This window comes from Silene latifolia, chromosome Y, assembly GCF_048544455.1.
Source record: "Silene latifolia isolate original U9 population chromosome Y, ASM4854445v1, whole genome shotgun sequence".
Classification (NCBI taxonomy): Eukaryota; Viridiplantae; Streptophyta; class Magnoliopsida; order Caryophyllales; family Caryophyllaceae; genus Silene; species Silene latifolia.
Genome location: NC_133538.1, coordinates 290,008,871 through 290,031,094, shown reverse-complemented (window position 1 = coordinate 290,031,094; position 22,224 = coordinate 290,008,871). Strand labels below are relative to the sequence as shown.

The 22,224-nt window shown below is 41.1% G+C and overlaps 2 protein-coding genes across 2 annotated transcripts in view; both read left to right on the top strand.

Moving 5' to 3' along the window:
* Positions 1 to 10,213, top strand: part of LOC141630896 (uncharacterized) — a 35,690-nt gene extending 25,477 nt beyond the window's left edge. Inside the window, exon 7 of the mRNA XM_074443639.1 lies at positions 9,950 to 10,213. Coding sequence (XP_074299740.1) covers positions 9,950 to 10,213 — 264 coding nt within the window. The remainder of the gene's footprint in view (positions 1 to 9,949) is intronic.
* Positions 10,214 to 11,147: 934 nt separating this feature from the next.
* Positions 11,148 to 14,564, top strand: LOC141630895 (uncharacterized). Its single transcript, XM_074443638.1, has 4 exons — positions 11,148 to 12,137; positions 12,261 to 12,336; positions 12,973 to 13,563; positions 14,035 to 14,564. Exons 1-4 carry the CDS (start codon positions 11,148 to 11,150, stop codon positions 14,562 to 14,564), a joined length of 2,187 nt encoding a protein of 728 aa, XP_074299739.1.
* Positions 14,565 to 22,224: the final 7,660 nt, after the last annotated feature.

Here is a 22,224-nt window from a genome sequence, read left to right as displayed (position 1 = left end):
TATGTAATTATTGTGATTTTTAAAAGGTTAAATCACGCAAATCCGTAAAAACCGATTAATATACGATATTGGCTCCTTAAAGGCGATTTAGCATAAAATTGGGCATGTTCATACATATTATAATGCTGCATTTTATTTATGATTGTCATATTTTAATTTTATGTAATTTTTGAATTATGTAATTTTACTTAGTATGGCCCTAGTTTTAATTGATATTACCCGAAATGTATGGGAATACCGATTCGGTTGTAATTTATTGTGATCTCGTATCACCGTTTTGTAATTTAATAGATTTATTTTTATTTTTAATTACAAATGTATAATAGGAAATTATGTAATTTATTATGTAATTTATTTATTCCGTAGTTCCTTGAAGACGGTGCCACTCGAGAAGGCGATCCATCAAAGAAAATGTTGCCTTGAAATGCGTGCCATGACCGAAGTTCAAGGGACCAAAGGAGTTGGTTTCCGAATTTGTAATAGTTAATTAGATTTACTATTTTAGGAAGGCCATACTAGGATTTTATTTATGCTTTGCATTTTATTTATATGTTGCATGCATTGCTAAATCGCCATAACTAAAACATACATTATCATTTAAATCGAGTTTATTGACCGTGTCAATTACAATTATCGTAGTTCACCGCTTTAGTTCACTTAAAACGTGATAGATAATAAATTGACATGACCTCTCGCTAAAATAAACAATTGAGACTTAGCGTTACCAAAAAGTAGAAACCATGAAAACCTATTTCGTGAGGGAGTGCACTCGGCCTTACCGGGGTACAAACCTTGCTACGTAGGGAAAGTGGGTGATAAATGTCTACCCATCGAATTTATAAAGATAAGGGTTGTATTCGGCTTTACCGATGCCCAAGTTGATGTAAATTTGGATCATGGACACATTTATTCGAAATTTGGGTTGAACTCAACGAAAGTATTCTCGACGGTTGCCATCCGTGTTTCGGGCTAAAGATAAATATTAATGTAAATTAACCGACCAAGAGTTCTAAGAGTAGAATCGATTAAAAAGTTAATCCACCGAGTTATATTGATGAGGGTCTTATTCGGCTTTACCGATGCCTAACTTAATATGAATTTGGGTCTTGGAATCATTTATCAAAGTTGGGTAGAGGTCACTAGATAAATGCAATAACTTGTTTAAATTAAAAATTTACGAGTGTTATTATTATTTTGAAAACGACAAATGTTTTATTCCTTCTATTTTGTTTTGTAGACCACCTTTATTTCTCATAAAAAATGGCCGCACCAAACACCAACGCTGCACCTCTCACTAATGTTTCATGGCTCCGATCCTTCATGGATCGTTGTAAACTTGAAAAGAATGGGTCAAATTTCTCCGATTGGGATGCCCAACTCAAATTAGCCGCCCAAGGTGACGACAAGCTTCGTTACCTCACCGAGGCCTCTCCACCCAAACCTAATGCTAGGTCGAGTGCCGCCACTAGGGAAGCGTATGAGGCTTACCACAAAGAGTCCGCCGCTATGAAAAATATGTTGATTTTTGCTATGGAGGCGGATCTCCAAAGGAGAGCCTTTAAAATGGGCACCGCTTATGAAATCTATTCCAAACTTGTGACAATGTTTTCGCAAGCTCCGAGGATCGTCCAATATGAGGCGACCTCGGCATTCTTTGATCTCGATTTTAAGGAGGGCCAAAAGGTTAGCCCTCACGTGCTCAAATTGTTGGAGCTAGTCGAGACTTTGAAGATTCAAAAAGTTGAAATCCCCAAAGAGCTCATTGTAGATAGGATTCTACACTCCTTATCCAAAGTCAAAGCATATGTTCAATTTCGGGTGAATTTTAACATGCAAGACAAGGACGTGTCTCTTGAAGAGTTGCACAAGTTACTTGTGCAAGCCGAAAGAGACATGGGGTTGAATGTTAACCCACCTAAGGACGTGCTTAATATAAGCACTAAGAGCAAAGGGAAGTTCAAAAAGAATGGGAAAAAGGGTAAGAGGCAAGCTCCCATGTCCACCAAGGCTAAGACTTTTGAAGCTAGGACTTCCAAGACAAAGAAGGGTCCTCTTGAAAAATTCCATTATTATAATGGTGTTAGACATTGGAAAAGGAATTGTTCCTAGTATCTTGGTGACATCAAAGCTAGAAAGATCACTCCAGTAGGTAAATGACTATCCTTTCTTTTATGATTCTAATTCAACTATGGTATTTTGATACAAAGTTGTGATAATGTATCCCCTTTCTATTGTAAATAGAGCCTCCTCTAAGCAAAGACAATGGAAAAGAGAAGCAAGCTTGAGAAATCATGAAGGAGCTAGGAGTAGCTACCAATGAAGCTTAGCTTTTATTGTCTTTATTTTAATGTTATGAATTGTTTGAACTATTTTGATTTCCGTGTTCGACATGGAAATGGTTGATCCTTTCTAAACGATGGTTGTATTTTGGATTATGGTGGCTTGGCTTACAACCCAAGTCACCCCTTTTATCGTATTTCCTTGATCCAATAGATAACTATAATGATGGGATTCATTATATGTCCACAAGCTTAAGGTTTGTGTATGATCAATTATAAAGTGATGTTGAGTTGATGAACTCTCCTAAAGAAATGTCAATTACCAAGTACAGTCATCAAATTTAAAATCTATTAGTCAATCTATGAGATAGTCCTCCTTCTACTTCAAAATAATTATTTGTGTCTCATAAGCTATCTTTGAATATTTAGTGTATTTATTCTAAAGATAGAGTGGGAGAAAAATGAAGACACAAAGAGTAATTTGTATGCTTGAGTAAATGAGATCTACGAAAGAAAGAATGATTTGTATACCTAAATAGATAGTATACATAAATAGATGAGATCTATGGTCTCGAATAGATGAGATCTACATGACAAAAGAGACCAAGTGAAGTAATCAAAAGAATATGTTCTCAAGATAACTACACGAGGAGACCAAAATAAAGTTTTGAAAGAAAAAGACTAAAGAAAAGTCTTAACAACAGATTTGGCTATTTTATGAATAACATATGACCAAGAGTTTCAATATTGATATTTACTTAAGAGTCTAAATGAAACAGAGTTGCATCTTCGAATATAAATGAGATTTATGATTAAAAGTTGCAAAGGAAGATATGCCGATATCTACAAAAGCTAAGTTAATTAATAACCACGCGAGTGTCATTACTTAACCTCATTATGAAAATTAAATGGTTAAATCTCCTTCCGAAAAAGGGTATTTTGAGAAGGACGTGTATTAAATGGAATTTCACATTTAAATAATGACATTGCTACGCATCATTATAAAAATGAATGAGTTAGAGATTAAAATCTCTTTCCATAAAGTTTAAGACTGAAACCTTTTCAAAATAGGTATTTTGAGAGGATATGTTGGGAATATATATGGTTTTAATCTTAATAACTTGGCAAAGCAATATTTTAATTCTTGAAATGTTTCGATTGGGTAGTCAATTACGAAACATGTGGAATTAAGTGGGATTTTGAAATTATCATGTGAAGACATGAAATTTAGTGGGAGCAATCATCTTGTAAAATTTATAACTAATTACTCATTGAAAATGACGAGCTAGTACTATCTTTCATAAAGAAGTATTTGAGTTTTCAATTCTGGATGAAAATGGACTATGATGAATCCAACCACATCATGGAATGTTGGATAAGTATTGAGATATACACATCAAATCAACGAGAAACATAGGTTATTCATATCGATGAAAATGGAATTACCATAAGCAGTCATGGTCATTCAATGAACCTAAGAATGGTTGATCACATGATTAAAGATTACTAATGTTTCCGCCATTAGAATAATCATGCACATGTCCAATAATGAATCATATGCTTAAGAGCATGATGAGTCATTGGTAAGCCATAGAAGAATCGTCATGAATTCCCGAGGAGAACTAATGAGCTATTCTAGTGTTTGACAGAACACTCTGTTATGTGACAAGAAGTTGCACATATTGAAATTCGAAAATGCGTAAGGATTGATGAAGATCCTAAGCTAATTAAGCTTAAAGAGAAATAAGAAGTTGGAAGGATACTAAGTTATAGTAAGAGGTTACTTAAAACTAGTATTTTCTAATATGTTAGGACTTATGAGAAGTGCTAGGCTAATTATCTTGGCAATTATTGCAAGACCCTACAAAACGTATACCTAGTGCATTGCGAGTTGGTAGAACACTTGACCAGTGCAAGTTATATCATCCACCACAATTCGTTGGTTATGTGATAAACAACTAGAAAGTTCTTTCAAGATAAAGAACCTAAACCTAGGTTGGGAACCTAGATGTGTACTTGGTAAGGTTCATGCTATGAGAGATAACATGAATATAAAGGAAAGTGCAATACAAGAAGTATGAACACATGGACACATGGTATGTTAAACTTCTATTGCAATCAAAAAATGTTTTCACACTTATATACATCACAAGGTAGTAATATTGTATTGACTACCCGAATATGATGTCCACATTTGTCGCTTGAGTTATTATTAACTCGCCTTATACTTTGTTACATCCAAACGGGTTGTGGAGACAATTGAACCCCGTTAAAGTGAACACGGATTAACATTGTATTCGCCCATAGTCACTTACATGAGGTGACGTCTCGAAGTGACTAGAGTGTGATGCGATTGATGGCAAGTTCAAATGCCATAGAGTCATATGAGATGACTAGTCGATCACATAGGCAGACTGTTAGGAACACTTTGTTGGGCCTTATGACAACTTATAGAGTTCTGACAAATTTATATAGCCTGGTCATGGCGAGAGCTACTATAGTATTATAATGAGTCGATTCTTTTGACTAAAGACTGTTAGCCTAAGGTGGCACAGTTTCAGATTAACTTTGATTTATGTTACTACGACCTTCGTAAATGGGGTAAAATGGGCATATTTTGGGTTATGATGGCTGTGGCTAGTCGAAGGGAATAAGTGCGATAGGAATTGTCCACCCCTTGTCAGGGTTATAACAATATCTCAGGGCCACTCAAGGAGTAATAAACTGGAAATACGTGGCCACGCTCGGAAGGTATCTATGGTAGATAATTCCGGTCAATCAGTTTTTCTCCAGATCGAGGAAACCACTCTCGATATGATCACTTGCAAGTACGACCTGAAAGACACCTTACATTGAGTGGGAGATAGTAATAGGACAAGAGAATTGGTGACGCACACTTGTCGAGGACAAGTGGGAGATTGTTGGAAGATGTGTCCTCCAACAATAATGCGATCACAACTGTCGATCATGATGATCACATGTTTAAATCTCATTTTAAGAATACATGTGGTATGTAATATTTTATAGTCAACTGGTCCACACATATCGGTAATGATTGGCTGACTAGAGTTTGACATTACTGTCGTGCGACGGTGGTGATCAGTTGATCCCCTTAGGTCATACCTAAAGGGTAACACTCTTATTTGATTATTTAATTGATCGTATGAAGATACGGGTTAATTAAATTGCTTAAAATTGACGGACGATTTTGTGAGTATTATTGACGTGTCTTATTGTAATTCGATTAAATAAAGATACGGTCTAAGAAATCAAACTGTTTTATTTTTTAGATAAAATTATTGTTTACGTAACAATTGAAGCTGGATGAATAATTTATTATAAATACAAGACGTTGTGATTTATAATTGATAAACCATTTTGGTACAAGTAATTATGAATTACTAAGTCGATTTTTGTACATGACGTATTTTTATTAATACGTTGATTTTTAATATGTTAAAAATACATGACAATTTCACATGACTAATAACATGTGACAATTGACAAATGACAAATATAAAATGGAGCTCCCATTTTATATAAGTGCCGAAATGGAGGGAGTATTAGGTTAAAATTGTGTTGATTATTTTTAAGTGGAAAACATGATGATTGCAACCTAATATAGCCATGCATGCCTCTTATTTATTGGGTAGAAAAACTTGCCCATGCATTGGCTCTCCTCCACCCATCTCCACCGGTTTTCAAAGGGAATAATAGAGGGGTTTTCCCTCTAATTATTCATTCACTACTTACATTATAATTTCTAGTGTAAGAAATTATACACATTCTCTCTACATCTTATGAAAAATTAGAGTGATAAAAACTCCACAAATCCTTTCTCTTGACCGAAATAACAAGAGACCAAAACAAATATTTTGGGTCAATTTTTAGTAAGATTAATATTATTTTAGTTCTAATAATATTAATCTTTTAAGAGGTTATCTTGAATCTTTGTTCATCCATATAAGGAAAGCTCAAGAACAAGTAAGAAGGAGATCTTACTTGTGCCCTTTAATCCGAAATTCCATAGTAAGAAAGATGATTTCTTCTCTATTCTTATTTAAGTCCGCATGCATAAGATCTAGTTTTTAATTTTATGACTAAATTAAATGTCACATATATGAATATTTAAATTAATGAGATTAAATTTATAACACAAACGTGACCAAATATACGAAGTACCAAATGTAGCAAGCTGCGACTACCAAACGTACCAAGTACCATATATCTTCATACCAATAGGAAAGCCAAACGTAGCAAACTCCAAAGAGGACAAAAGCTAGCGAACACCAGCACAAATATATGAGATACCAAATGTCACCAATGATAGAACGGTGTACCAAAAAAAAACACACACTATATTCCAAACAAAATATCCTCCAAACATCATGGCCAAATGTATCGTCGTACCAAATTCCCCCCCCCCTCCCCCCAAAAAAAAGGACACCAACGCCATGAACAAAACAAATGTCTTACCTGGTACAGAAGAGAGTGTCGCGAACACTACCAACATGCCTACACCAAGGCAACAAATACCCAAGTCGAAACCAAAAGAGCATTCTATGCAAGCACAAATCACCTACATCAAAGATGCAAATTGTTAGACTAACAAGTCCAACCCAAAAGCTCCACAAAACAAACTCCCGTCAAAGTTTCAGATGACCCCTTATGAGATCTAAATATCTCTTTTTCAAGAACTCAAAAAACTCCACCTGAAGCCCAAATCGCCTCATCGAGATGCCAAAAACAGATGTAAGTTTGTCTTGAGGATCTATTAGCTTGACCTGTATAGGAGCAAACTCTACCTTACCGTCAACACTACTATCCTAATATAAACTCACGAAACCAAAAAGTATGTCAACTTTGAAAATTTCACTCCAAAAATCTTTCCACTCATAAGTCAACAAACCCAAATTAACGCCTAAAAGACAATAACAGCGGAAGCAGATCCCAAATCAGAACCTGAGCTCTGGTGCCAATTGTTGTGCAGAAGCGTGAATATCCCGTGTTAGGCCTCTACTCCACCGGTGTCCATTGTCCATAATAGTACGATATTGTCCGCTTTGGGCCAAGCCCTTACGGATTTACTCTTGGGCTTCTTCCCAAAAAGCCTCGTACTATTATATTTTATAGACACATATAAAGATGATCTTTCATCTTCAATCTACCGATGTGGGACATAGGTTTGCACCCTAACAATACTCCCCTCAAACCAAGGACCATCTGTAATACTCCGTATTTTATATCGCTAATTGAGTCGAGTTAATTGTTTAGTCGTGTTGATATCATAAGACCGAGTTAGCTAGTTCTTTTACCAACCACGCTGACACATGACATTTACCCATTTACCCAGGCACGTTTACCCATGACCCATTTACCACCTAACCTAATTTTAACCTAATTTCACCCTAACACTACAAAACCCTACTCCCTCACCCGCCTCCCTCATTTCAGCGGCACAAATCTCAACATTCACGCAAATCGATAGAGAGAGAGTGAGCGTGGGTGTTGACGGCGCAGCAAGGAAGGGCATAAAGTGGTTGTCGACGCTTTGAGGCGGCCGTAGTGGTGGTTTACGTGGCAAATTAGGTAAGCAGTTCCCCTTTCTTTTTCTCTTTTGTCGTTTGTCGGGTGGTTTTGGTTGTCACCGTGTGTCTCAGGGAGGTGGTAATGGTGGTTGGTGTCGGGAAATTTTATTGGGTGGTTTGAGGCGCCCCTGTTGGTGGTGGTTAGGGTGATTGTAGGCGGTGAAAATGGCGGCAGGAGGCTTTGTCGACAGAGACAATTAGATGGGTTTAAGCAGGGGTTTTCAGGCGGGTTTAGATGGTTAGGTTGGGGTGGCACCACCGTGGACTCGGGGGAGGTCGAAACGGTGGTGCCACGGCGTCTGGGTGCGTGGTCTGACGGCGAGCAGGGCTGTGGTGGTTTGGCAGGGGTTGGGTGATGGCTGCGGTGGTTGTGAGTCGAGGACAGGGGGTGTTTGGTGAGGCACGGTGGTGAACCAGGCCAAATGACGGCCCTGGTTCGACTCGCCGGCGGCAGTCGACCAGGTTGGGGTCGGTTGTTGGTGGTGGGGTCGAAGAGGGGAGCATGCCTGGTGGTTGTCGTGGTGGTTCAGGCGGCACGTGAGGGGTGTGGGCGAGAGTGAAGGCGCGGGTTGTAAGAGTCGGGTTGGTAGGATTATTCAATGTTTGTTTCGATTCTCTTGATCGTATAACTCGTTTTATCTTTTATTTATCGTATTATTAATTAGGTAATTTATTTCCCGAGTCATTTAAAATGTTTAGAGACGGGTTTGAGTCGGGTTTGTTAAAATGGAAAAGCTGCTAGATCGGGAAAGTTTCCATTGAAGGAAACTTTCCATTTCAAGAGGTTTCTATTTTAGTAACTTTCTATTTTGGGAACGGGAAAGGTTTAAGTAATTGGTTATCATTTATTTATCTTTCAGAGGGCGAATTTGTTGTGGAATATTACTGAGCACCCGACTATTTGACTGCAGTACTGAGGTAGGGGAATACACTGATTGAGTTCTTACGATTATAAAGAGTTGGCATGTTCGGTGATTATATGACATATCTGATTATCTTATTTATCTTGTTGAGCATTATTGTTTCATATGTTTCATACATTGCATTTGCATCGGAGTTGGAGTTGGAGGAGATGAGATTATTGCGATTAAGGCCCAGCGGGTTCTGGGAGACTTGCCCTGGTGTCCTTAGTCATGAGCCGGTATATCGACGACGGTCGATTGATATAGTCTGCCGGGGATCGGTATGGCTGGGCGTTCTGGGGATGTGTGTGATGGAGTTGAATGGAGGATCATAGCATTGCATTCTTTATTATATCGTATTACCTACTCAACCTCGCGGTTGACCCTGTGTATTCGTGTATGCCTGTGATGATCCATTTATTGGGGAGCAGATTGACAGGTTGTTGAGACATTGGGAGCTGGCAGGGGAGAGAGCATGGATCACCAGACTTAGAGCTAGCCCACTTTTATTTCTGTTTAGTTATCAGACTTTATTTCCAGTTTGAGACATGTTTCATTTCAGTTGTAAACCTTTATAAACTTTTAATTTAAAGTACTATTTATCTTTCCTTTGTTATCAACTGCCTCGGGTTTCCGAGATGGTAACACCCTTCTTTATCTGAGGAGTCCTAGTTCAGGCCCTTAAATAAATGGGGGTGTTACAAAGTGGTATCAAAGAGAACGATCCTCAGGCCTAAACCAATGAATCCAATGAATATAGGAAGAGTCTAAATAAAATGAACCGCGGGATAGAACTGTTAGGAGCACACTAAAGGTAAGGGATGAGTTAGGGGCCCCCTCACACCGAACCATTGGCCCTCTCAGTTTGACCCGGGAACTCTGAGTGCAAATGAGAGAAAGGGTAGAGAAGCTGCATGATGTTGAGTATGAATTCATATATCGTTGCCTAAGTGTTAAGTGATTGATATGTTAATTATTGCATAAAAGAGTTGATGGGGGGTTGTGGCATAATACTTTGCATGTTTTAAAGTTGATTCATACTTATATCTCTATAAAGTTTGTGTTAGAAGACTATGTCTAGTGATATGCGGTTATACGATCCCTAAACCATGCTAGGTAGACAAGTAGGGTAAGAATTGATAGAATTGGCTAGAGTTGCCAATGTAATTTTGTGTTGCAGCTAATTCCTAAAATTTTTTTTTTAGTCATGCCTCCACGAAGGAACCCGGCTGTAAACATCACCCAGGAAGAGTTAGACCAGCTACTGGCTGAGAATGAGGCCCTAAAGGCCAAAAGAATGGACCCTGCTAAGATGAGTACAATAGTGGCGAGGCATAACCCTACCATTTTCACTGGAGAGGGGGAACCTCACTTGCTGGGAGATTGGTGTCGGGAGTTCACCAACCTATTCGAGCTGATAGCTTGTCCTGAAGAGTGCAAGTAGACCAGTGCCCACTACCTCGGGGCCACACTGGGAATGGTGGACTAGGAACAAGGCGGAGATTCGACATGTTGCTAGAGATATTGAGGAAGGATACGTGTCTTGGTTGGAATTTCAAGTGATACTGACGGACCAGTTCATGCCAGAGTCCGGGAAAGCTAAGCTAAGCGAGGAGTTCGATACATTTAAGATGACAGAGGACATGACGGTGGACACATACCATAGGAAGTTCCGACTGTTGGCTTCATATATCGATGAATTTGCTAAGAACGAGACCATGATGGCTATGAGGTTTGAGGGGGGACTGACGGTGGATATCAAGAAGAGGCTCACGGCAGCTCCACCTACCACCGTTCAGGACATCTATCTGAGGGCCGGTGTCTTGAGAGAGGCTCTCCGAGCGGATCAAGGAGGATAAGAAAGGAAAAGCCGAGAAGAGGAAGCCGAAACTCGTCGGTGATAATACTGGAGCCAAGAAGCCGAATTCGTAAGTCCTGGTGGATACTCCACCAATAGTGCTCTGGGGATAAGGAATCAAAGCGGAGCGATTCTGAGAGGTGCTAGTATTGGAGGTAATGCGCCCAGGGTCACTTGTTTTGGCTGTGGGAAGTTGGGGCACAAGAGATTTGAGTGCTGAAGTTCTGGAGGAAACCAATCTGGGGGTTTCCGAATACCTACATCTGGGTTCAGTGGGTCTCGGACAGCAGGATCAGGGTACAACAACTACCGTACTCCTAACACTGGCTATGGAGGAGGTGCCCGATCTGGGGCAAGTAACAGTTATCAAGGAAGCTACAACAACTATCAGAAACGTAGCCAGCCGAACCAATCCAGTGGGGGAGGTAATTTTCAGAGGAACCAGAATGAGGTGATCAAGCAACCTGGTACGGCTTCATCAAGTTAGTCTGGAGCTAAGTCCAGTGGCAAGCTCTTTGCCATGGGAAAGGAAGCAGCTAAGGAGGATGCTCACGTGGTGACTGGTACTTTTCTTGTCAACTCTAAACCCACCTTTGTGTTATTCAATTCTGGTGCCACACATTCATTCATATCTAGGGAGCATGTTAGAGCCTTGAACCTTACTGCTTATGATAGAGTCGTTGATTCTGTTATAGTACCCTCGGGGGAGTCTATGCCTTGTGATAGAATCTATACTAGTGTACCTATTCAGATTGGGGAGGTTGTCTTTCACTGTGACCTTATGGAGTTTCCTTTGGGTGGGTTCGAGGTGATTCTAGGGATGGATTGGTTGGGGAGGTACAAAGCTTTCATTGACTGTTACCAAAAGAAAATATCTTTGAGAGGACCTAAGGGAGTCAGAGTAACCTACAAGGGATACATGGTCAAACCCAAAGTCAAATTTATTTCTGTAAATACCCTAAAATCGAGTCTGAGGAAAGGAGACCAGTTGATCTTGTGTCAGATGTGGGATAGAGAGTCTGAGACCCCTAGGATTTCTGACATACCTGTGGTGAGAGACTTTGAGGGGGTATTTCCGGAAGAGATTCCTGGGCTACCACCTAAGCGCGACGTTGACTTTTCCATTGATCTAAAGCCGGGAGCTGGACCTATTTCTAAACCACCATACCGTATGGGACCAAAAGAGATGGAAGAATTGAAGAAGCAATTGGATGAGTTGGCTGAGAAGGGTTATATTCGACCCAGTGTTTCACCTTGGGGAGCACCTGTCCTATTTGTCAAGAAAAAGGATGGAAGTTTGAGGCTGTGTATGGATTACCGAGAGTTGAATAACGTGACTATCAAGAACCGATATCCCTTGCCAAGGATCGATGATTTGTTTGACCAATTGAGTGGGGCTGGAGTGTTCTCAAAGATTGACCTGAGGTCGGGTTATCATCAACTGAGGATAAAGAACGAGGATATCCCTAAGACTGCATTCAGAACCAGATATGGACACTATGAGTTCGTGGTCATGCCCTTCGGATTGACCAATGCGCCAGCTGTGTTTATGGACCTGATGAATCGGGTGTTCAGTCCTTACCTGGACAAGTTCGTGGTTGTATTCATCGATGATATTTTGGTTTACTCCAAGAATGAGGAAGAGCACGAGGAGCATCTGAGGATAGTGTTGAGAACTCTGGCAGAGAATCAGTTGTATGCCAAGTTGAGTAAGTGCGAGTTCTGGTTGAAGAAAGTTGCCTTTCTGGGGCATGTGATTTCCAAGGAAGGGGTGTCAGTGGATCCTAGCAAGATCGAGGCCGTGACTAGATGGCAGAGCCCAAAGAATGTGGGCGAAATTCGAAGTTTCTTGGGACTAGCTGGATACTACAGGAGGTTTGTCAAAGATTTTTCGAAGATAGCAAAACCATTGACATCCCTAATGAGGAAGGAGAACAGGTTTGTTTGGGACGAGAGTTGTGAGAAGGCTTTCTTAACACTTAAAGAGCGCCTAACCACAGCTCCTGTCCTTGCTTTGCCAAACGGGAATGATAACTTCGAAGTGTATACTGATGCTTCCAAGAAAGGGTTAGGGTGTGTGTTGATGCAGAACGGTAAGGTAATCGCGTACGCTTCTCGACAGTTGAAGATCTATGAGGAGAATTACCCTACCCATGATCTAGAATTGGGAGCCGTGGTGTTTGCTCTTAAGTTGTGGCGACATTATCTCTATGGAGCGACTTTCAAGGTATTTTCTGACCACAAGAGCCTGAAGTATATCTATACTCAAAAGGAGCTGAACATGAGACAGAGAAGATGGATCGAGTTGATTGGCGACTATGACATGGACTTACTCTATCATGAAGGGAAAGCGAATGTCGTAGCTGATGCTTTAAGTCGGAAGTCTATCCATGCCCTGATCAGTGCCAGATCCAGGGTGAGAATGCTTGGTGAGCTAAGGAAGATGGGGATTTACATGATCCGACGAGGTGAGACCATTGGAGATATGACAATTGAGCCGGAGTTGTATGAGGAGATTCGAGAGCTACAGAAAGAGGATGCTATGATTCAGAAATGGCGCAATGAGGTAGAGGAGGCAGGTGCAGAACCTTACTCTAAATTCAGTATCCATTCAGATGGGAGCTTGAGGTTTGGACAGAGGTGGTGTGTGCCGGCTAACAAGGAACTGAAGAAGAAAATTCTCACTGAGGCACATGCTACTCCTTATTCTGTACACCCTGGAGGGGATAAGTTATACAAGGACCTCAAGAAGACGTTTTGGTGGCCTAATATAAAGAAGGAAGTCGCTGAGTTCGTGTCTCGATGTTTGACATGCCAGAGGGTGAAGGGTGAGCACAAGAGACCACAGGGGAAAGTTCAGCCGCTAGATGTGCCAGAGTGGAAGTGGGAGAGTATTTCCATGGACTTCATCGTCGGGTTGCCTCGGACTCAAAGAGGTAACAACATGATTTGGGTGATCGTCGACAGGTTGACCAAGTCAGCTCACTTTATTCCCATAAAAGATACTTGGAGTAAGGCTGAGTTGGCTAAGGCTTATGTTCAGTACGTGGTAAAGTTGCATGGTGTGCCTAAGGATATCGTCTCCGAGAGAGATTCCAGGTTTCTATCCAAGTTCTGGCAGGAATTGCAGTCATTGATGGGTACTAAACTAAAGATGAGCACCGCTTTTCATCCTGCTACTGACGGTCAGACAGAGAGGACTATTCAGACCCTCGAGGACATGTTGAGAGCTTGTGTTCTAGAGTTTGGCGGATCTTGGGAGGACAGACTGGGGTTGATCGAGTTTTCTTGCAACAACAGTTATCACGCTAGCATTGGGATGGCACCATTTGAGGCGCTTTATGGTAGGAAATGCAGGAGTCCTGTGTGTTGGGATGATCGATCTGACGCTGTCGTTTTGGGGCCAGAAATGATTCAGGAGATGGTTGAACAGGTACAGATTATCAGGCAAAAGATGAGAGCTTCTCGGACGTATGAAGAGCTATGCGACACTAGGAGAAGTGACATTTCTTTCGAGGTGGGAGAGAAGGTACTACTCAAAGTGTCGCCGAAGAAGGGAGTTATGAGGTTCGGGAAGCGAGGAAAGCTGAGTCAGAAATTCATCGGACCTTATGAGATTTTGGACAGAGTTGGAGAGGTGGCATATCGTTTGGCTTTGCCACCAGCGTTAGCTAGAGTTCACAATGTCTTTCATGTTTCCCAGTTGTGGAGGTACTTGAGCGATCCATCACATGTGTTGAGTCCTGAGGTGATCGAGGTGGATGAGCAGTTGTCCTATCTGGAGACACCTAAAGAGATTTTGGACAGGAAAGTGAGGAAAACCAGGAATGGAGAGACAGCTTTGGTGAAAGTCTTATGGACTAACCACAATGTTGAGGAAGCTACATGGGAGACTGAGGCTTCCATGAGGGAGAGCTATCCACACCTGTTTGCATGAGGTAAGTTCCGGGACGTAACTTTCTTTTTAGGAGGGTAGAATGTAACATTTTGTTTCTGACCTAAATCCATGAGTTATCTACATTAGAAAATCTGTTTTGGTACCCACATTGATGCGTGGGGGTTTGCTGGATGAGCGAACTTCGGGACGAAGTTCATTTTAAGGGGGGAAGACTGTAATACTCCGTATTTTATATCGCTAATTGAGTCGAGTTAATTGTTTAGTCGTGTTGATATCGTAAGACCGAGTTAGCTAGTCCTTTTACCAACCACGCTGACCCATGACATTTATCCATTTACCCAGGCACGTTTACCCATGACCCATTTACCACCTAACCTAATTTTAACCTAATTTCACCCTAACACTACAAAACCCTACTCCCTCACCCGCCTCGCTCATTTCAGCGGCACAAATCTCAACATTCACGTAAATCGAGAGAGAGAGAGAGAGTGAGTGTGGGTGTTGACGGCGCAGGAAGGAAGGGCATAGAGTGGTTGTCGACGCTTTGAGGCGGCCGTAGTGGTGGTTTACGTGGCAGTTTAGGTAAGCAGTTCCCCTTTCTTTTTCTCTTTTGTCGTTTGTCGGGTGGTTTTGGTTGTCACCGTGTGTCTAAGGGAGGTGGTAATGGTGGTTGGTGTCGGGAAATTTTATTGGGTGGTTTGAGGCGCCCCTGTTGGTGGCGGTTAGGGTGATTGTAGGCGGTGGAAATGGCGGCAGGAGGCTTTGTCGTCAGAGACAATCAGACGGGTTTAAGCAGGGGTTTTCAGGCGGGTTTAGATAGTTAGGTTGGGGTGGCACCACCGTGGACTCGGGGGAGGTCGAAACGGCGGTGCCACAGCGTCTGGGTGCGTGGTCTAACGGCGAGCAGGGCTGTGGTGGTTTGGCAGGGGTTGGGTGATGGCTGCGGTGGTTGTGAGTCGAGGACAGGGGGTGTTTGGTGAGGCACGGTGGTGAACCAGGCCAAATGACAGCCCTGGTTTGACTCGCCGGCGGTAGTCGACCAGGTTGGGGTCGGTTGTTGGTGGTGGGGTCGAAGAGGGGAGCAGGCCTGGTGGTTGTCGTGGTGGTTCAGGCGGCGCGTGAGGGGTGTGGGCGAGAGTGAAGGCGCGGGTTGTAAGAGTCGGGTTGGTAGGATTATTCAATGTTTGTTTCGATTCTCTTGATCGTATAACTCGTTTTATCTTTTATTTATCGTATTCTTAATTAGCTAATTTAATTCCCGAGTCATTTAAAATGTTTAGAGACGGGTTTGTTAAAATGGAAAAGCTGCTAGATCGGGAAAGTTTCCATTTAAGGAAACTTTCCATTTCAAGAGGTTTCTATTTTAGTAACTTTCTATTTTGGGAACGGGAATGGTTTAAGTAATTGGTTATCATTTATTTATCTTTCAGAGGGCGAATTTGTTGTGGAATATTACTGAGCACCCGACTATTTGACTGATAAAGAGATCGAGGTAGGGAATACACTGATTGAGTTCTTACGATTATAAAGAGTTGGCATGTTCGGTGATTATATGACATATCTGATTATCTTATTTATCTTGTTGAGCATTATTGTTTCATATGTTTCATACATTGCATTTGCATCGGAGTTGGAGTTCGAGGAGATGAGATTATTGCAATTAAGGCCCAGGCGGGTTCTACAGGACTTGCCCTGGTGTCCTCAGCTGCGAGCTGGTATATCGACGACGGTCGATTGATATAGTCTGCCGGGGAACGGTATGGCTGGGCGTTCCGGGGATGTGTGTGATGGAGTTGAATGGAGGAGCATAGCATTGCATTCTTTATTATATCGTATTACCTACTCAACCTCGCGGTTGACCCTGTGTATTCGTGTATGCCTGTGATGATCCATTTATTGGGAGCGATTGACAAGTTGTTGAGACATTGGGAGTCCGGCGGGAGAGAGCATGGATCACCCGACTTAGAGCTAGCCCACTTTTATTTCGTTAGTTATCGACTTTATTTCCATTTGAGACATGTTTCATTTCAGTTGTAAACCTTTATAAACTTTTAATTTAAAGTACTGTTTATCTTTCCTTTGTTATCAACTGCCTCGGGTTTCCGAGATGGTAACACCCTTCTTTATCTGAGGAGTCCTAGTTCAGGCCCTTAAATAAATGGGGGTGTTACACCATCATCTTTGACTCGAACCTTGACCTCAACGGAGAAATTCCCACACCTACAGCCCCAACTTCTAGACACTCGAAACATCACAAATCTTGATAACCTCCCCTTAGCCGACACATCATGCTATCACGAGCCATGTCTTGCACCACATGTCACTGCCTGGTCAAGTGAGTGCCTCCACATGCTTCTGAGCCCTGCATGTCCATGTGCCCTTCTTGGGAATTTGCTACATATGCATATCAAACATCCTATAAATCCAATATACCATGGACCGGGTCCGCCACTTCAGAAGTTCTAGAACACAAATGGTCTCTGGCATCCAACCTGGAAAGGACCCACCAGACCTGTGGCAGCCAACCTGATAAGGGTCCACCTAATCAACAGTTATAGTACATAAATAGTTTTTGTCCCACAAGACCTATGGCGCCTTTCATCCATTTAACCCTGGACCGGGCTTGCTCAAAGACTTGCCCCGAGCTAGGAGTTCCATGACTTATAGTGTACGATTTCAAGTATTGGGCCTGCTGATGCATCCTCGTGTCTAGCCCAAGTCGAACCTGGCTCTGATACCACTTGTTGTAACGGAGGCATCCCATTACCCAATAGTTAATTGATTAGGATGATAAGAACAAAATATAGCGAATAACAAATAAAGATGACACAAAGATATACGTGGTTCACCAGTCAAATAACTGGCTACGTCCACCCTGAAGGATAACATTATTGTGGAGATAATAGTACAAAAGTAGACCGGTATACACGCGCTACTAAGAGCCAAAAGTATACCCTATTCTACCAACAAATATAGTAGTCTCAATGGAACAAAAGAGACCACCCCAATAAGACGAAGGACAAATAATCTCGTGGCCCCTCCTTCGATCTCCAAATTCAGACGAACACCAATCTACTTGAGCTCGGAACAAACTGAAGCTTCCTCTCCAGAGGGAACCTCACAAATCGACTCTCATAATACTATGGTAACAAATACTATCTTATTGGACGATATTTTCCTTATTGTATTATATCTTAGATAATGTCGTCATATGATTATTGTATAATATCTTTAATATTTGATGTATCTTTTAGATACCTAACTTGTAGGATGAGTTAGGTTAAATATTGTAGGGTTAGTCGAGTATATAACCCAAGTCCTGTATGACGTTGTTATTCATTCAATATACAAAAACCCGAGTCAATCAATTAATGAAAAATTTCTTCCAAATGACCATTACCCAATTTGGAAAACAAGTTAAAATCATACAAAGTGACAGTGGTACCGAATTTCTTTCCGGACCATTGAAGGAGTATTATAAAGAACACATAATGTTGTTTCAACGGGCAACATCGACACCCCGCAACAAAACGGTAGGGTAGAGCGGAAACATAGACATATTCTTGAGAAGGCTAGAGCAATTCTTTTCCAAGCTAACCTACCAGTTCGGTTTTGGGGGGAGAGCATTTTTACCGCTGCTTACTTAATCAATAGGACCCCGACTCGGATTTTAAATAGGTTAACACCCTATGAAATCCTTGATGTTAAACTCCTACCTTTGACAATATGAGAGTTTTCGGTTGCCTTGCCTATTCCCATAGTAAAGATAAACCAAAAGATAAGTTTAGTGAAAGGGGAAAACGTTGTGTTTTTATCGGGTATCCACTTACTAAGAAAGGATGAAAATTATATGATTTAAAGAGACGGATAATTTTTTAGTCACGAGATGTGGTATTCTATGAGCACGTATTTTCGTATACTGATTCCGCTATGCAAAAGGAAACAATTGGGCCCCATGAAAATGTTCATGAAAGTATTATTCCCATACCACCCGAGACACAAATTATGGTGACCGAAATAGAGCCAATGGAAGAGCTGGTCGAAGAAAGGGGGAGTGGTGACATTGGCAAGAACACTGGGGAATTTGATGCTAATAATGGGGACACTATCAATCCAAAAGGCAAGGAGGAAGTACGGGTTGATAATGAACCAGTCGAAGAGGATAGGGGAGTTGGTAGAGGTGCTCGACAGAAATTTGAGCCTTATTGGAAGAAATATTACTACTACAAATCGACATGAATTGTAAACCCCATGAAGCATACTCACTCCGGTCAATCAAAATTCTCAAAAGGTACTCGCTACCCAATAATTGATTATATCATAAACAATTGTTTTTCTTCTAATTAGAGGAGATTTTCGGCTAAAGTCGATGCTATTAAGGAGTCCTAGAGTTACTTAGAGGCATCTTCGCATTCTGAATGGAGATTAGCCATGGCAAAAGAGATAGAGGCGCTTGAGCCTAATGGAACCTGGAAAGTCATTCATTTACCCAAAGGCAAACGACCCATTTTTTGAAAGTGGGTTTATAAGGTAAAGTACAACGCATACGGCACAATAGAGCGATATAAAGCGAGGTTAGTAGCTCAAGGATTTACCGAGGTAGAGGGAATCGATTATCATGAAACCTATGCTGCGGTGGCCAAAATGACGAGCATGAGGTGTTTATTGGCTGTGGCGGTTGATGCGTCCATTTTATATAGTCTTTATAAGCCTTATTTTCACGCATTTCTATGCATATTACGTAGTATTAAGCTATAAATGTCCCCCGAATTGTCTACTTTGGTTTCTCTTGTCCTATTTGCAGGAATGAACCAAAGAGAAGCGGAATCAAGCTTAGAACATGTACCTATGCATACATTTTGGAGATGAGTTGAGTCGGAGCCTGGAAACTACTATTTGGTGATGCGCGTAGAAGTAAAGAAGCTAGGCGAGCAAAATAAGAGCTTGATATTACTAGTGCCTACTTTGAGGAGCCATATCTCGAGTTCTACAACTGATATTCAAGTGAGTCCAATTGGAGATGAAAGTTTATCCTCTTATCTTTCCAACGCCACGAGAATCGCTTGTTTCCGACAAGTTAGTAGTAATTTAGGGTGGATAGCGGACCGAAAGGAAATTTCCTTTACCCTTCTCACATTAGACCGACTGATCTCATTATGACCGAATTGGTTAATTATCAATGTGAACCGACATCCTAGCATTTCTCTCTATTTTTGATCACATCTTATTTCATCCTTGTTAATTTTATTGTTGTCTTTCTCTCTACCTTATTCTCAGTTTAATAGTTTAGGAAACAATTTAAACACTACAAATTGTGACCATAGACAGATTAGATAACAAGTAGGTAGTGACCGCCTCCCAGTGGATACGATACCCGACTTACCTCTGCTGCATATGTTTAGGCCGGTTGGTTTTATTTTTGATAGGGTTGCGACAACCGTGTCAAATTTTGGCGCCGTTGCCGGGGAGGCAACTATTTTATTTCCTTGTTTTATTTGTCTGTCTTTAGCCTCAAGGAATTTAGTCCTTGAGGCAGTTCTTATGTTTTTCCTCCATATTTGTTTTGATAGGTCCTACCTAGACAACATTCTAGGAGAAAGATTGTCAAAGGGAAGACTTGAGTACCTTTGATTTTTCTGCCAAGATGTCTAGCGTTTCCATAATTATAGCACGGTTTGAAGCTCAGAATGCAACATCTGACAAAATGGAGAGTAGACAATCTTGGAGTAGTCCACCTCAGTTCCATACTATGGCACAACAGGTGGTCCACTATGAGAGATGTGGTGCTGCAGGGCACAATGCTGTTATTTTGTTTGCCAGAGAACGACGAAGTCTATGCGTTTAACAAGCGTAGACAAGCTAGGCATTCTTTTGCACATGTGCCGCCACATCCGCTTCAGCAACAAGGCTATCAAAAGCCTCCATTTATTTGGCCGCTGCAACAACAAACCCCTCCTCCCCCTAAAAAGAATGAAGAGGTTGCTGAATTGAAGTCTTTGGTGAAGGCACTTGCACTCAAAAAACAAGAAAATGAGAAATCTACAGAGGCTCATTTCAAGCTATTTGAATCTCAAATAGCTCAATTAGCTGCCGAGTTGGATTTTAGGCAATCGGAGACGGTATATGCTACCTGCAACGAAAGCGGTCTTTCTTATGAAGCGACTGAGTTGCCTATTGACAATTATGATATGTATGACTCGGAATTTGAAGAGTTAACTGAAAATGAAGCATCATATGAAGGCTTCTGCATTGTACAGCAACAAAAATTCGATCGAACAGCCAACAAGGTTCGATCGAATGACTTATATGAGGAGGTGTTCGATCGAATATATTACAACATTTGATCGAACATTTTGTACGAAGAAGACCTCGATCGAACTATTGCAAGTGTTCGATCGAGCAGTTTTGGTGAAGAAATCACTCGATCGAGCACTATTCATTATCGATCGAGTGATCTGGCTATGAACAGTGTTTATTTGTCATTTACGCCTATTCCGGATAACGATAAGAAGGTAATTGAAGATCAATCCTATCAAATTCGAGGTAATGCTACTCTTTCTGTTGAACTCAATGGGATTCCTTCTATTCCTTCCGTTAAATCATATACTGCTGTTGATTTGACACCTCCGCCCCAGTGTGGCAGCAAGTTGGAGGAATATCATTTTGTTTCTTCTTATACAGGTCTTGACAGGTTAGAAGACCCGGGAGGAGGATTTGAAGATTCCGTCCTACATAAGAAGAAGGCGTGGGATAAGGCCAAGAGAAGGCGTGACGTGGTTGCTGCTGTAAAGAGTCGTTGTTCTTCCAATGCTGTGCTGTGGCGACAAAAAGTAAAAATCATGGACGCCGAGGGGACTTCCTTCAGTCAGAAGCCTTGTTTTGGGCCATTGATTTCCGTGGGTGGATGAAGAAGAGAAGGTCGAGCTGGGACCTATCTGAAACTAGCGCTATCCGGGAGGCAACCCGGAGTTTAAAACTCTTTTTAGTTAATTTTCGAACATTTCAGTTTTGTTGAACTTGTAACAATTGGTTTTCAGACGATAGACTGGAACGTTTGGTTTTGTTTTGCTAGTTTTATGGGTTGGTTGCTGCGTGTCTGCAGGTACCTCTCGATCGAGTATTCTTTTCACTCGATCCAGTACCTGTGCTTCCTCGATCGAACATTTCCACGGTCCTCTTTACTTGATCGAGTAATCTATTCTCTTGATCGAGTTCGCTTGCTTAGATTTGCGTCCAGTGCTATTGTTATGAAGTTGTTAGCGACCTCCCTTGTTGCTGGCTGGTTTGGGGAGGTCCCTACTTCGCGTGTTCTTGTAAGTTTTCTGCAGCTTCACTGTTTTTTTCAGTTTTCATTTCCTTTCCCTATTTTTGGGTACAATGAGGGCATTGTACGGTTTGGTTTGGGGAGGGTATATGCATCCATATCTATGTCTGCATATTGTTTTTATTGCATTTTTATTATTACGTTTAATTTTTGTATGCATTGTTATTTATTTTTATAAAAAATCAAAACTCCCATAAAAATTAAAAAAAATTCGAAAAAACCTAAAAATTTCACGTTTATTTTCGCAAATAGGTTGAGTCGGCATAATAGATTTTGATGATGAAATTGCACTATAATTGATCCTTTTGCTTAAGCCTTGCAAAAACTAATATTCTTTTAGCTTTGTCACTGCATATATACGAGTTAATGTTAAAA

Bases quoted from the DNA above. Each gene is read 5' to 3' on its own strand.
- LOC141630895 (XM_074443638.1), top strand. From the start codon at position 11,148: ATGGGAAAGGAAGCAGCTAAGGAGGATGCTCACGTGGTGACTGGTACT. The intron at 12,138-12,260 runs GTCATGCCCTTC...GTTTACTCCAAG, and splicing joins ATGGACACTATGAGTTCGTG to AATGAGGAAGAGCACGAGGA. The intron at 12,337-12,972 runs GTAAGTGCGAGT...TCTATCATGAAG, and splicing joins TCAGTTGTATGCCAAGTTGA to GGAAAGCGAATGTCGTAGCT.